We start from the raw sequence: 14826 nt of genomic DNA on the forward strand, positions 1-14826 counted from the left end.
TGTCACATGCAAGTAATGCCTGAGGTCTCCGCGGCTCTCTTTGTCGCACTCCGGTGACCATCTTCCCCAAGACACAACACTCCAGACAACCAACCGGATCACGTCCAGTCCAACTAGGCGTCTAGGCGTTTGAGTTCAGCTGGGTATAAGATTCTCCTTAGTCTCGCCTCCCGCTTGATTTTCCCGCCTCGCCCTGGACAACGCAAACTAGTCCAGACCGCCAGGTTTCTTTCTTCTAGTGGTCAAGCCCACCCCGCTTGAAGTGAAGGTGTGGCTGACAGGCTGCCTTACGACCACCGATTGGAAGACGCGACCATGGACGAAAACAAAGCCGTTCAATATTTGGACTCGTTGATCGGTCGGACACTACGAGTGCACGCGACTGACACGCGCATTTTCGTGGGCACCTTCAAGTGTACGGATGCGGTAAGTGGTGTTCCGTTGCAGCATCCTGTTGGATAGATCGGAGGAATAGGAAAATCAAGAATACGAGGCATAATTTAGCGCGCCTACTGACTTGTTGGCCGCATTAGGCTCGAAATATTATCCTTGCCAGCACCTACGAATACCGCTTCCCTTCTCCATCTACCGTTCGAGACGCGGCCACGGGTACGAATGATTCAGCCGCCGGTAGCGCAGAGGATGCCCCGAACGTCAAAGTGAATATGACCAGTCGATTTATCGGTCTTGTGGTCGTCCCGGGTCAACATATTACGAAAATCGAGCTGGAAGAGACCCCGCCCAGTCGCGCGCGGGAGGCTTTCAAGAAATAGAAAGAATGACAGTACTCCGTTTGGGATAAAACATTTGCCAAATTGCGGACGAAGGACAGGATTTGGTGGGCGGTCAGAAGGTGCCATCAAGGCGGTATTGGAGTACCCATTAGCGCCGAGTCAAAGCAGACTCTGCATATTCACCTGCGCAGTAATCTCATCACACATCCCTAGGTTGGAATATTTGCCTGCATCAGCTAGACTGCGGTGCAGGCCAAGCCATATCACCCCAGCCCGCCCACCACAACGTGGTTAGGAGAAAAGATCGGACATAGTCGTTGGTGCTTGGCGCAGTAGATGGGCTTGGCAGCAGCAGCCATGGTCGTGACCAGGCGGAGCTGGGGTAGGACTCGAAATGGCGGTGTTCCTGCAGTGGGTAGAGTTTGGACCTGCTGCTGACTGTGGTTGCGTCCGGGTGCTCTGGACTAAGAGTATCTCGCATAGCACATTATTCTACGCCTGATAGTCTTTTTGGGAGGGAGGGGTTTCGCAGGAAATGGAGACGGCCCATAAAGTCTATGACTACATGCATCTGGACTCGGCCAATTATGAAGCGGATCGACCAAGTCCCTCATGGAGAGGTCGGGAGTGGTCGGAGCATCTGAGAGGCTGACACTCGGTGATCATCCGAAAATAAGTGGTGCGTCCGGCTTCCCAGGCCAGATTGAAATCTTGATGCATACGTTCAAGCGCAAGGAACCTATGATGCCATGAAGGGAACGAAGCCAAGACGAAAGAGGGGTGAAATGGAGGGGACGAGAACGTGTCGTCGGGGCTGCTGCGCGGTGTCAACTTGGATTATATGTATACCCGTCACGAGGGGCTGAGATGTGGCTCGGTTGTCGGCTGCATCCTGCTGTGGTATAGGCCCTGGCGATATATAAACGAGACGGCACCAGACGATCGAAATAAACTTCTAGTACGGAGTAGTCCGTAGGCGTGAAAGAAAGTTACCAAGATTCTAGGCAGCTCTGTTTTTGTTCCTCAGGCTTGGGAGGCACCCAGGCAGCCAGAGCTTCCACCGGGCCGACCGATCCTCCGGGGCTGCCACCGCCCGTGGCTGCAGGAATCGAGACCAAAAGCGACAGCCGGCCTGGGGTTTGAGGCGACATTCTGCCTCTCTTGTTCGTTCCTCCTCATCCACCACCACTCTCTTCCATCGCTTCTCGTCTCTTCACATCCCGTTTCTCGTCATCGCCGCAGCTTGATCGACTGCGGTGGTTTCCATCTCGTCCGTGTCTCTCGTGAGGGTGAGTCTCCCAATCCTTTTCTTTCTCCCCGGGCTGGTTTCATCTCCATTCCTCGCACCCCATAATGACGCATCCATTCCACACTCTATTATTATTCCCCTCCCACACCCCGAACTCGACCCAAATTCTCCGTCCAAAGCCTCTCCCTTCACCGTTGCCCCCTCCACATGCCACCCCCAACCTAGCACCTGTTTCCTCTGCTTTGGACTCGTGATATTCGTGTTCTGTCTCTCGCTGCCTGTTCAATCTCGTCTAACCCGCACGTCCTAGGAGCTCTTCTCGGCGAATCGGAGCTTCCCCTTCCGAGCACCTAGCTATCGGCGGCTTTCATTGTGAAGCTCTCATCCCTCCGCTCGATGTCCATCCATTCCTTCCGATAACTCGTCGACATCACCGGTCGACATCACCGATCGATCAAACGCTATTAATCTTCGCAACTCCCTGGGACTGGATCCCGCGTCGTCTTGATACTTGTAACCAGCCCCGATTTTTTGCCTCGTGTATTTCCGTCGCCGCCAGCTTTCGCCTCGAGGACTACCCTGTGGAAGACCCGTCTCCTTTATATCTTGACCAGCCCCCGGGCCTAGGCAGCAGCCAAGACACCTTTTCAGCATTCCAGCACACCACGGGAATTGTTGTGCACACCTCAAACCTCAACCGCTCCGATCAACTTCCACGATCGAGCTTGGCAGATATTTCACCCTGCAGTAATGGGTCAGTCGCATTCCAAGGGCAACTCTAGCCCGGGCGACTCTCTGCAGTCGTATCCATCTTTCTCTCGTTCCGACACCAAAGAATCGCTCCGCTCTATTCGAGGATCGATTCGCTCTAAGATCCGTAGCAGTGATAGTCCTCGCGCTTCGACGTCCGCACTGTCTCAGACCGAAAGCCAGACTGACAGGTCGGATGCCGGATCGATTAAGTCCGCAGCCAGTAGACGCAGCTCCACCAACTTGAGTACGCAGTCTCCTATCGCTGATGATGCTGCTTCGAAATCCGATGCCCCCGACCCTCCCCCGTCCCCATCCTTGTCGAGCAGCTTGAAGAGAGGACATCAAGATGTGAGCGCCATGCAGCAGAGTGGCGAGGTTGACCTCGTGTCTGATGCTCCTCCTACTGGTGTTGCTCCCGTGGGCCCATCTACCCAGGCTGTGGGAGAATCCATCCTCATCAAACGGGAGAACCAGCTAAACCCCATCCTGGACTTTATCATGAATGCCCCGATTGAGCCGTCTGGATCACCGGGGATGGGAATGGGTGCTCTGAAATCTATCGACTTGGACGACATGATCTCGCGACTTCTCGATGCTGGCTACTCGACCAAAGTTACCAAGACCGTTTGCTTGAAAAATGCAGAGATCACTGCCATCTGTACCGCTGCCCGGGAGCTGTTTCTTTCTCAGCCGGCCCTGTTGGAGCTGTCAGCCCCGGTCAAGATTGTCGGAGATGTTCACGGCCAATATACGGATCTCATCAGACTTTTCGAAATGTGTGGGTTCCCTCCTGCGTCAAATTATCTCTTCCTGGGTGATTATGTGGACCGTGGCAAGCAGAGCTTGGAGACGATTCTTCTCCTGATGTGCTATAAACTGAAATACCCCGAGAACTTTTTTCTTCTACGTGGCAACCACGAGTGTGCCAACGTGACCCGTGTCTACGGGTTTTATGATGAATGTAAACGGCGCTGCAACATCAAGATCTGGAAGACGTTTATTGATACCTTCAACTGTCTCCCGATCGCAGCGATCGTGGCGGGCAAGATCTTTTGTGTTCATGGAGGGTTGTCTCCTAGTCTCTCGCATATGGATGACATTCGTGGAATCGCACGCCCGACCGACGTGCCGGACTACGGTTTGCTGAATGACCTCCTGTGGAGTGATCCTGCGGATATGGAGGAGGATTGGGAACCCAACGAGCGCGGTGTGAGTTACTGCTTCGGCAAGAAGGTGATCATGGACTTCTTGCAACGCCATGATTTCGACTTGGTCTGTCGCGCCCACATGGTCGTCGAGGATGGCTATGAGTTTTACCAGGATCGAGTACTAGTGACTGTGTTTTCTGCCCCCAACGTAAGTATATTTGGCTTATTGACTTATCTGCAGTCTTGCTAACATGATCTGCGTCTAGTACTGCGGTGAATTTGACAACTGGGGTGCTATCATGTCGGTCTCTGGGGAATTATTGTGTAGTTTCGAGCTGTTGAAACCGCTGGATTCCACCGCCCTGAAGAACCATATTAAGAAGGGCCGGAACAAGCGGAACAGCATGCTCAGCAGTCCTGTAAGTTGTCCCTTGCTTAGCCATCTTCCTCGCCAAGTCACGGCACAGCTCTTGTGCAACGATGCCGAGACGTCTGTACTTTGGCTGACGATGTTCTTGTTCTGTACTAACGGCTGCAGCCCGCACCTGTCTCGGCCCAGAGCTACTAGATGTCTTGGTGATTACATGCCAAGTAATCGCCGTCCGTCATATGTCACCACCAGGCGATGTGGCCTGAGCCCGCCATGGTGGCTGGCGTCCATATACTCGATCGTGCGGCCTCGATGAACTGGTCGGGCCCGCACATCGTCACCGCCAAAACGGATGCTGCGCTACAGCATCCCGTCGATATGCATCTCTCGGGGCCAGCCCCGGCATTCTCCATTGCAGCGCCGCGTGCTGGTTCTTCCGACCGAATCTCACCTTGCAGACTTGGCGGACCGGGATCTGCCAGGTCTTCCCGCTACCCAGAACCCACCGACATCATGATAAACCTGCTACGAGACGCATCCACATCAGAATGCCATAGACAGTTCATAAAGCGGCATGCCGCTCTCTGGCCTTATATAGCGGCCGCATATTCATCGCATTAAGAGGAGTCACGACCACGAGCTAACGGGGAAGTCATGGGAGTTGCAGTGTACCTTTCTTCGGCTATTTCCTTTTATTATATCTGTACTTTGGAGTCTCCTGTCCTTTGAAACAAGGTTGATGCGTCACGATATGTATGCTGTCTTCTGAAGGCAGATCAGCAGGTTCTGGGTTGCTTCGCTTTCTTCATTCATGCTGCATGGACAATGGTTGATTTACGATAGTTCTGGTAGATATTCACAGGGACTTGGCGTTTTCTAGCTTTAATACATATTATCTCCTCATCCCAGCGCATGGATTCATCCACCTAGAATAAAAACGAAATCACCCACCCACACTAAATACAGCAAGCAGTGACTGTCATACCACCCATCCTCCCTAGTTCCTACATAAAATATAAACAGACCCATATGATCCCTATCTTCCCACCCAATAACACCCACCAACCCCCATCCAGCCAGCCAGGCAATCAACCCAGCCCAACCAGCCCAACCCAGTCCAATCCAATCCAACCCACTCAAGATTGAAATTATCCATCACATCACATCACATCCCGAATAAAGCTAAGCTTCTCTTCTGGTGCATCTATATCTGTATCTATATCTGTACTTGAATATAAACTAAGTCGGTGTGTTGCTGTGTGTGGGGAGTGAAATCAGCAAGTAAATAAACACGTACCCCCTACCTACCTATTCACCCTACCTACCCTGTTCTTATAAGATAGATGATAGATGGATAGGATGAATGGATGGCCGGTTATGTACCCTACTACTTAATCAGTCAATTAGTAAGTAAGGGGGTTTCATAGTATGCTTATGCTTATGCTTATACTTAAATTAGTTGATGTTGATGTTTATTTGTTAGTTGTAGGGAGGACTTGGTGAAAATGGTGGTGGTGGGAGTAGTTACTGAGTGAAGAGAAAGAGATAGCGTGAATAGGGAGGATGGGGGAAGAGGAAAGATCCAGAATAACTTTTATCTTTTGATTCAATATGAAAAGAAAGACCTATCATGCTCGCCAAGAATATCTAAGATGGGACAAGGAAATAAATGTAAAAAAAAAAAAATAAAGGGAATGGGGAAAGAAGAGGAGGAAGAAGGAAGAAACGGGCCCGAGACCTGCTGTACAAAGAAAAGTCCATTCGGTGAGAACTAACAGACCCTACTGGTGGCAGAAAGACCGGATATATAACGTGACAGAGACGATATTCATTGTCTAGGCATAATCCCGAACATAACGACCTGGCAAATCGACATCCCACATGGGTCGTTCGATAACAGCGACCTCAAGGAAGTGATTATCGTTGTCGGTGTCGGCGTCGGGATCCGAGGACCCGAGAGGGACAATACCCAAGAGATCACGGTACTTGTAGGTATGCCACCAGCGGCGCGGGGGTTGGGATGATTTGTGGTCGCCTTGTTGGACGAGTTGTTTCTGGGAAGGAGTATCGAAGTCGCCGCCGCCGCCGCCGGGGGTCATGGAAAGGAGTTTATCCTGTTTGCCACCGAAGGAGACGCGTTTCAAGGGGGTGCTGGTTTCAATGAATTGTCTTTCTCTGCGGAGTCGGGCCAGAGCTACGTCGTTGTTGGCTGTGTAGGCTTCGTCGTAGTCGTATGCTTCTTCGTCGTCGCCGCCGCGAGAACGCTCCTTGTCCAGGGAGACCCATTCGGCTTGGGACTCGTCGGGGCCGACGATCTTGCGCATCTTGGATCCGAAGAAAATGTCCGACTGGGCGAGGGACATGCGGTCTCCGGCTCCGCTGTTGGGTTTCTTGCGTCCGTTGTCTTCCTCTTCGAAGGGGTCGCGTTTGCGCTTTTGGTTGGCCTTCTTGGAGATCTGTGTCGAGGCGTTCAGGTCTTCGTGGTTGTCTGCGGAGGCGTCGAGTTCCTCGGGGGACGGGAAGTCTTGGTTCAGGTCGAACATCCACAACCAGGAGGTACCGTAGAGCCAGAGGCGTTCGCGGGCTGCGGACAGGTCCCAGACACAGCCCATGGCTCTGTCCTTGACGCCGCGGAACTCGGCGGGGAGGAATGCCTTGGGGTTCCTCCGGGACCAGTCGGACAGCTTGCCTTCGACGGCGTCGAACTCGACGAGCTGGTGCTCGCTTGTGAGGGCCATCAGGCGGTGCTCGTCCTTTGCGACACCGCTGGTGAGGAGTTTCGTCTTCGCGGGGTTGGGAGGACGGAATGACAGGAGGACTACGCCCGACTTGAGACGAGGGATGGGGGACTCCTCGGCGGCGTGGTGCCAGCGCTCACCCTCGATGACTGGTTGGTCTTCGTCGTCGGAAGACTCGTCATCTGATCCGGCAGCACTGTTGCGCTTCTTGGGGGTATCCTCGGCCTTCTGAAGGGACCATGTGTCGACACAGCCGGAGAGATCGCCAGATGCCAGAACCTTGCTGTCGTCGGAGAACACGGCGCAGCGGACTGTTCTTTCGTAGTCGCCCAAGGTACCATGGGAAGCCTTTTCGAAACGAGTGTGGCGGGTGGCCCTGTTCAGCTTGACGAGCTGGGAGAGAATATGGGGCTTCTCCTGCGCGGTCGAGGCCGGCTTGATCCTGGCCAGGTACATGGCACTGTTGGGACGGACCACGCAAACCCATTGACCGTTGGGAGCGACAGTCACCACCCGGGCTCCGTCCTCCGCAAGAGCCTTCGGCACGTCCAACTTTTGTATGCGCAGAGTTCCCTTCTCGTCGCCCTTGCGTCGCCGCACGGAGAACAACTTGATGGTGGATATCGTAGCGACGACGAGGATCTTTCCGTCCGCGGAGAGCATAGCCGATGTGATGTTCTCTTCGCCCTGTTGCAAGACCATTAGAAATACAATTCATGAATACCAGAATCCTCATCTCCTTACCTGAATCAGAACCTTGCCAACCAACCGATGCCGCTGGCCATCGGAGTTCTCATGCGACGTAGGGCCACGGTGCAGACGCCAGATGCTGACTTCCCTATCCCAGAAACTCATCACGAGGCGAGACGACGGCGAGGAGGCCAGTTGGGGTATTTGAGGCAAGCTAGACAGCTTTCTGTGATGTTCCTTTCCGAATTCGCGCAGGGGCAGGACAACCGGTGCAGCATCAGGTCCTGGTCACTATTAGCCACTGCCAAACACACCGTAGAACAATCAATCTCACCTCCAGACACAACAATACTGATATCCCTCGTCTCATACACAGCAAACGTCTTCACATCATGGGTATGGTAGCGCCGATGCATAACCTCCGCCCATCTAGCCTTCTTATCACCCTTCTCACCATCCTTCTTCCTGTACACGACCGTCCTCTGATCGGCACCACCACTAACAACCGTATCCCCATTCGCACTCACAGCAATATCCAGCGTATCCGCAACATGTCCCTGCAACCGCTGAATCAAGGCATAATTCTTCGCATCCCAGAACCGAATTTCACCTGCCGAATCACCCGACACAATGGTCCCATCAGGAAGACACTTCACCGACCAAACCAACAACTCCTTCGTACCCCCTCCAGGCCCCTTACCCAGAGACATCGTGCGCAGAAGCTGCCCACTCCTAATATCATACAACCGGATCGAACTATCCGCATACCCCGCCACAAGCGTATTCCTATTCTGAAAAGTCACACTCAACACCCTGGACCTCTTCGTCGACGGGCGCATAATCCGCAAGAACTTCAGATCATTATCCGCCGTCGACAAAATCACAATCGATCCATCCGCACACCCGGCAGCCAGATGCTGGCCCGTGAACTCTCCCTCCGCCGGAGGCAACAACTTGCCGTCCTTGCCGCGAGTCGCCTGCCACCGAGGCTGAGCAGCCAGACACCAGATCTCGCCGTAGTTTCCGCTCGAGTGGCGCAGAGGCCGACCCTGTTCGAAATCCCACTCCGTCACGGCGGTCGAGTACCCGATGCTGAAAAGACGTAGACGGCCCGGTAGCTTGGAGCCATCGTGGCTGGACTCGGGAGGGTCGAGCGTCCATACAAGGCCCTCGATGCTTCGGTCTTTTCCGCCTCTGAGCACGGTTTCCTGGAACCAGGCGCCGCGGAGAGGGTTCCAGATCTCGATGTCGCCGTTGGCGCGACCGATCGCGAGGCGGAGGGTAGGTACACCTCGGCCTGCGAGTTCGGCGGACGGCGGGTGGGAGAAGGATAGCGCATTGATCGCCTGTGGGTTGTAAGGCACGAAACGGCAGCGGTGGATATCCATGGTGATAAATCTTGGGGTTGGTTGGTTGGTTATTGGAAGAGCTTCGGTTTCGTTGATGATGGACGGCGTGGAAAAAAAATTGTAGATCCCCGTGGGAAAATGTGCAAAGTTAGGATCTACCCGGCTCAGCTGTTGGAGCCGACCGTTAAACAATCATTCCGGTCGAGGGGAAAGGGTTCGTGGTGGTGGTGGTAGAGGCTCGATTGGATGGTGCTGGCGACTCTGCAGCTTTTTTTCCGTTTCTTTTTTGATACAATTTTTAGCGCGCCGCGGAGGTCCCACCCCTGCGGATGGTCACGTGAGAGGCGTCTGGTCGGCACCGAGTGTCGCAACTCAAGATACTGCGATCATACGGAATAGAAGAAGAGTGATTTCTCTGGGAGATGGGGCTGTAGAGATTGTATCTCCTGGTTGAGTATGGAGGCTGCGGGCTACGAGCCGTCGGACTTTCACGGCGACAATGGCACTCGACTAATCTACTTTGGATATCAATACTGACTCGAAGCCTCAAATCTATAGAATAGGTGGATGTTCTATTATCACTCTACTCGGCGCAGTGCATTTGAGTGCTGAATCCAGTGGATTTTACAGAGTATACGACTGAGAAACGTGATCTGCTCTACGCACTCATCGCAATCGCTGAGCATCACCCACCTCGTTGTCGTACAAAGAGTGCTAACATGACAAGAACAACCAGCCAGGGGCAAACTATTGCCAGACAGAGTATCAACTTGCATCGTTCTCTTTGCCCGGAAGAACCTGGCCAGTCGACATACCATCCATACCGCAGAATGGCGTCAGCGTTCACTGATAAGCCAAGCCAACATACACGGCGAGAACGAACACTGTGAGCCAACAGTTCTCTCCAAGAAGTCAGCGATCAAGCTTTGGACAAGATAGCAAGCAAACAAGTCTTGAACCGTCTCATTGGCCTAGCCAACTCTGCGCGACACCGACTGGGATGCAGACATAGTAGATAGCGGATTGCAATGCAGTCAGAACGGGGAGCAGGCTGTCGAACAACTGGATTGTACTTAGCATATGCACGCGGGACATAAGACGGGGGAACAACTGGTCACTAGAGCATCCATCGGATATTTGAACGCAAAGAAGTGAGGTTTGGTGCATGAAGGGGTGGTATCACTGACAAAATACCTGCATAGCCTAGGTGTCGATAGGTTGATTTGAGATCAGGGGATTGCCACGTCAGAGCAGCCTGGTCATCATTTCCGGAACGCGGTTCGTACGTTCAAGACTAACAGTCTGATAGGATGCGAAAATGCCGGTGTTGCAGGCACCGCTCCCCACCCAAGGGGCGAATTTTCGTGGTATCCGGACTTCCAGAGCTTATGCGCAGGGAGTGGAGAGGCTGGATGGGTGGGAAAGAGACCGATGCCGTCCCTTGGCTGGCGATGTGGGCGAGGAAAGGGGGTGATGCGGATGGAACGCTTACACCAAGTTCCCCGGCGTATGGGCGTTCACCCCGGCAGCAAGGAACAGTGGTGGGCCTCGGTGGATGGGTGGAGGGATGGCTCCAAATATCTTTGGCGGATTCATCTTCCACCGTCAGTTAGATCAGGATGAGTGGCTCAGTCCCAACTGTGAAGCACGGCTCAACCCTTTGATTTGGTGTCTGGCTGTGCGGGGTTGCTTGATAGGCAGCATCTGGGCCGCGCTGACTTGGAAGGAGCCGCACCACTTCCGAGGGACTGAAATCCCGGGAGATTAACACTGGAATGCTATGGAAATGAGCGACGCGACGAGCAGAGCAGCGCAGCCCGTGGGTTCGGAGCCGATTGAAATTGAATGATCGTCCCTTTGCGTTGCCTTGTCCAGCCCCGAGAACCACCCATTCTGATTCACAAGTGAACCTTGTACAATACAGATAACCGGGAATAAAAGCACAATAATTTCCCGAGCCAAACAGTGGAATGAAGAGATTCCTTGAATGAATGGCGGGGCTGATTACGGGTCCATTGGGTCCTGGACGATCTTCTGGGGTTACTCCGTTGAAGCGCTCGGATATCACAAAGTAGGAGTGCAAGTGACATGTTTGCTAGCTGTACCTGATGAGGTCGTTTCATCACTGTTGCAGAAGCATGTTGACGGTAGTTGAGAACCAAATAATGCAGTCACAACCAAAATACCCAGATTTGCTGGCCATGACAAGTTCCCCTTGGAGTAAATGAAACTCCATGGTCAGTCCCTTATAGAATACCTTGTGGTCTGTGGATGACAGCGCGCATATGTAGAATGATTTGGCGCCAAACCCATGCTTCATACGGTCAGGGTCGACGTGAATTGGTCACGCCATGAGATGTTCACTGCGCCGATCAATCGAAGAAGAGCTGCTAATTGGCACACATCAAACCATCTTTGTCTAGACACCCTGTCAACTCCGGTTTGAAACGCCATGCAAGTATCGGCTACAGTCCACCGGATGATATGCGCGTCGCGACAGGATGGCACACGACGGTCGGCGGAAAGGGGTCGATAACAGCGATAGTATCGTGGGTTATGATCAGGCATCACCCATTCGCCGATTCAGGAGGTGGCTGATGGGGCGGCCGGTCGAGGTGTACCAGCTGAACCTAATACATCGAGTCCAATTGCGTGTGGTTTCATCTATTATGGTTCTGGGAATTTGCAAGGATATCAGGGCACCGCGCCGAATGCAGGACGTTAGCAGTTAGCCAAGTAAACTATCAGTCTATCACCGCCCCAAAACAGCCCCAAAGAGTGGTTTTCTGTATCCTTCCCCGGACTAGTGGTAAGTTGCGTGCGAGGCACGGAAGCGGGACGCCGATAGGTACATCAAGGCCGCCTCTAATCTCCAGTCATGTCTACCTAGTGTCTAGACCAGGGTCATCCGGAGAACGCCATCGACGAGACACGCCAGATTGGCAACAAGCGCGATGGCCTTCCGACGCGATCGCCGAATCATCACGCGTAAAGGGCTTTTTCCCAGTCGACGCCAAGCTCCGCGGGTAAGACTTTCGAGTTTATGTCATCTTGAGCCCCTTATCCCACCGGAAGACGGGCCTGAGGCTTGGACATGGGAGCTGAGCTGAACTGAGGAAACGTGGCTTGTTCAGGACGGCATCAATCGGATGTCTGATCGCTCGGTCCTGCCAGGAGATTAAACCTGGAATAAGTATAGAAGCGAACGAGCTCAATTCAATTTCAGGAGGTCGAGGCGGAAAGAAGAGGGGCTCCATTGTTATATCGGGATGATTATTGAAGGCCCGGAGCGATATTATTATTAGCCTATTAGGAGTAACTAGCACCCAGTAGTATCGACTCCATCGTTGGCCGTTAACCGGAAAGCTTCACGATAGCCAATAATCTCCATGAAATGAAGCCCGTCCCTCCGGATTCCAGAACAGGCAGGCCGGAGACCCGACTGACCTAAACGTGGGACGCGAGACACTCAATGACGACATGGGTCTAAAAGGAGGGAATACACAGAACGCGCGCGCCCGAGGATCGATGTATCCCGTCTCCTGTTCACGCGTGCCCTCGAGAGTGGATTTCCAGCCATTGAGCCACCGGCGAAGCTCTCCGGGCGGTTAAAGCTGCAGAGTCCTGACGAGACCATGTCGATTGACGGATTTCACCTTACTTCAAACACATCTCAGGGCTTCGACTTCGACACCATATGATTGATTCGGGGCAAGGCTGAACGACCGCTGAATAATAATCTTTCTTTTTCTAGAGCTTTGGGGTTAAATGTGGAGTCGTTTATTTACACTACAATCGGGCCCGCTTTCCTGTTTTGCGCTAGACCCGATCATCACTAGCGCTGCTGTATGTATGATATCGGTCTGTTCTGTATGTAAGGACCCTTACTCTGTATTGTCCTCAACGTACGGAGTTACGGTGTATCCATACGGGGAGGAGAAGGCGCCTGCTACCTACAGAGTGGTAAGGTACCTACAGGTACCTAGCGGAGCGGTGCAGCGCCAGAGGAGAATTTGACAGAAAACAACCTCTCTTCCCTTGGACCCATAGAAACTGGCCGTCAAAAAGCACCACGCAAACCATGGTTGAGGCTCCTCCGCTGCCCCAGTCGTCGAGCCCTGACCTTACCAGAAAAGGTCATATTGTCTCGACACTTGGTGCGTTTGCCTATTCTCGCGTCGTAGCCATCAATTGGCAGGGTCTCTATTCGTCCAGGCCATGTCGCATCAGTATGAAATGTTTGACGACCGGCGTGGATATCTTTTCCACTGACTACGTTTATCCAATTGTCCTCCACTAGTTAGTACTTAGTAGTAGTAGTAGTAGTAGTAGTAGTATCAAAATACCTCAAATCGGTGATGCGTAGTCAATCACTGCAGTCAATAAAAAAATTCCCTCCCCCTCCACCACACCCATCAAACAAAGTTTGATATGTGTCCTCGATTGTGTGTCTTGCGCGAGTCTTTGACAGGTATGTTCAAGGTCATGACAAAAGACTACGGGACTCCATGACGAAATCGCGAAGATCAATTGGCAGAGTTTGGACGGTTCGCGCCAAGTACGGTGCTGCACCCATCTTGCCGATAACCATCTGACATCCATGTCTCGTCCACCACCTTAAACTACGTCCGGTATACCACTGGCTTTAAGAATTGTTTAGGTAAAGAAGTGAAAACATAGTGGGGCCCCATGAATACTATCCCCTACGGTGTGCTTGCAAAAACGCAGTACCAATACAGGTAGGTAATTTGGATGAAGCAAAATTGTAGGTAGCCGGGTCAAGTTGACGAATACACTTGAATTTGGGCGGGCGATAGACCGAGCACATACCTGAGGTCATACACGTAGGATAGTTTGGCGGTATACGGGACGGGAGGAAACTGTAGGGTGGGTGGTGTGAAGAAACTTCTGACCTCCCTAAAAGATTATTGTCTGATCGGATGGATGGATTGTTGACTTGTTGAGCCACTACTCATCTACTACTACCTACCACTCGTACTTACTACCAAGTAAGTACTGCAGAGTGCAGAATCCGACGATCGACCCTAAACGATGTATATGCATCATACCCGAGATGGAGCAAAATGTGATGTATGTAGTATGTAGAATTTGGTGGGTGTATCTACGTACTTCCCATCCCACCTATACAAACCCTCGCTATACATGGGGAAGGTATATTCTCCAGTTGTTCCAGAATAATTCCTAGAATTATCAAATGATATGTATCTGACATCTGGTTCGTCTCGCTTTCTCTGGGTCAAATTCGCCTTCGCCGCCCTTTGTCTCCTACTGTAGGAAAATTTTTGCTTTTTGCGCCCACCTGGCCCACCGATTTCTTCGAGTGTGTACTCAGTACTGTGTAGTGTGTACTGTACCCGTTGCCTCCCGGCTACCGCCATTTTGTGCGTATGGCTAAACGCCCTACCCAAATATCGTAAGCCGGTTTTGAAGGTGGACCAAGAGGTCGGGACTGCGGGGCTGGAAAAAGCGGCGGTTTTCTGGTTGAGATACCACCGCCATTTCGGGTTATATACGAGTGGCTTTGTCTACTGGTGACAGCATCGATTTCATCACGTCGGGCCTATTAGATGTTCGCGGAACGACGGGCATTACTAACAAGAAAAGGAAGGGGAAGAACTTCAAACTGCCACTAATTGTGTGCGTGCTTCAGAAGAAGCCAGAACCGGGGATCTTGAAGACGAATTTTTCTCTCCCAGATCCGCAGTGGGTTGCGGTGGTAATTTCGCGGGTCCCGAATGCGGTGTGTTTATATGGTACGGGGACTAGAAATCTGC

At 52.5% G+C, this 14826-nt stretch overlaps 4 protein-coding genes across 4 annotated transcripts; 2 read left to right on the forward strand and 2 right to left on the reverse strand.

The window, feature by feature from the left end:
- Positions 1-315: 315 nt before the first annotated feature.
- On the forward strand, positions 316-773 carry BO94DRAFT_471926 (LSM domain-containing protein; the record flags this gene model as incomplete). Its single annotated transcript, XM_025608406.1, has 2 exons — positions 316-426; positions 534-773. 2 exons carry the CDS (start codon positions 316-318, stop codon positions 771-773), a joined length of 351 nt encoding a protein of 116 aa, XP_025464866.1.
- Positions 774-2309: 1536 nt separating this feature from the next.
- Positions 2310-4817, forward strand: phzA (putative serine/threonine protein phosphatase). The gene is made up of 2 exons (XM_025605980.1): positions 2310-4092; positions 4151-4817. The coding sequence occupies exons 1-2, from the start codon at positions 2734-2736 to the stop codon at positions 4568-4570; spliced, it is 1779 nt and encodes a 592-aa protein (XP_025464867.1). The 5' UTR covers positions 2310-2733; the 3' UTR covers positions 4571-4817.
- Positions 4818-5684: 867 nt separating this feature from the next.
- Positions 5685-9279, reverse strand: ura7 (small subunit rRNA maturation protein UTP4). The gene is made up of 3 exons (XM_025617366.1): positions 8017-9279; positions 7737-7966; positions 5685-7679 (listed from the first exon to the last, which is right to left on the reverse strand). The coding sequence occupies exons 1-3, from the start codon at positions 9068-9070 to the stop codon at positions 6090-6092; spliced, it is 2874 nt and encodes a 957-aa protein (XP_025464868.1). The 5' UTR covers positions 9071-9279; the 3' UTR covers positions 5685-6089.
- Positions 9280-12915: 3636 nt separating this feature from the next.
- BO94DRAFT_548782 (uncharacterized protein) lies at positions 12916-14430 on the reverse strand (the record flags this gene model as incomplete). The annotated part of the gene is made up of 6 exons (XM_025613417.1): positions 12916-12984; positions 13155-13327; positions 13532-13674; positions 13862-13911; positions 14035-14076; positions 14101-14430. 6 exons carry the CDS (start codon positions 14428-14430, stop codon positions 12916-12918), a joined length of 807 nt encoding a protein of 268 aa, XP_025464869.1.
- Between the last annotated feature and the right edge of the window lie 396 nt (positions 14431-14826).

Source organism: Aspergillus sclerotioniger (genome assembly GCF_003184525.1).
Source record: "Aspergillus sclerotioniger CBS 115572 chromosome Unknown BO94scaffold_24, whole genome shotgun sequence".
Taxonomy (NCBI): domain Eukaryota; kingdom Fungi; phylum Ascomycota; class Eurotiomycetes; order Eurotiales; family Aspergillaceae; genus Aspergillus; species Aspergillus sclerotioniger.

Excerpts from the sequence above, each read along its gene's own strand:
- ura7 (XM_025617366.1), bottom strand. The coding sequence starts at position 9,070 with ATGGATATCCACCGCTGCCGTTTCGTGCCTTACAACCCACAGGCGATC. Across the intron at positions 7,967-8,016 it reads CAGTATTGTTGTGTCTGGAG|GACCTGATGCTGCACCGGTT; the intron begins GTGAGATTGATT and ends AATAGTGACCAG. Across the intron at positions 7,680-7,736 it reads TTGGCAAGGTTCTGATTCAG|GGCGAAGAGAACATCACATC; the intron begins GTAAGGAGATGA and ends GTCTTGCAACAG.
- phzA (XM_025605980.1), top strand. The coding sequence starts at position 2,734 with ATGGGTCAGTCGCATTCCAAGGGCAACTCTAGCCCGGGCGACTCTCTG. Across the intron at positions 4,093-4,150 it reads CTGTGTTTTCTGCCCCCAAC|TACTGCGGTGAATTTGACAA; the intron begins GTAAGTATATTT and ends ATCTGCGTCTAG.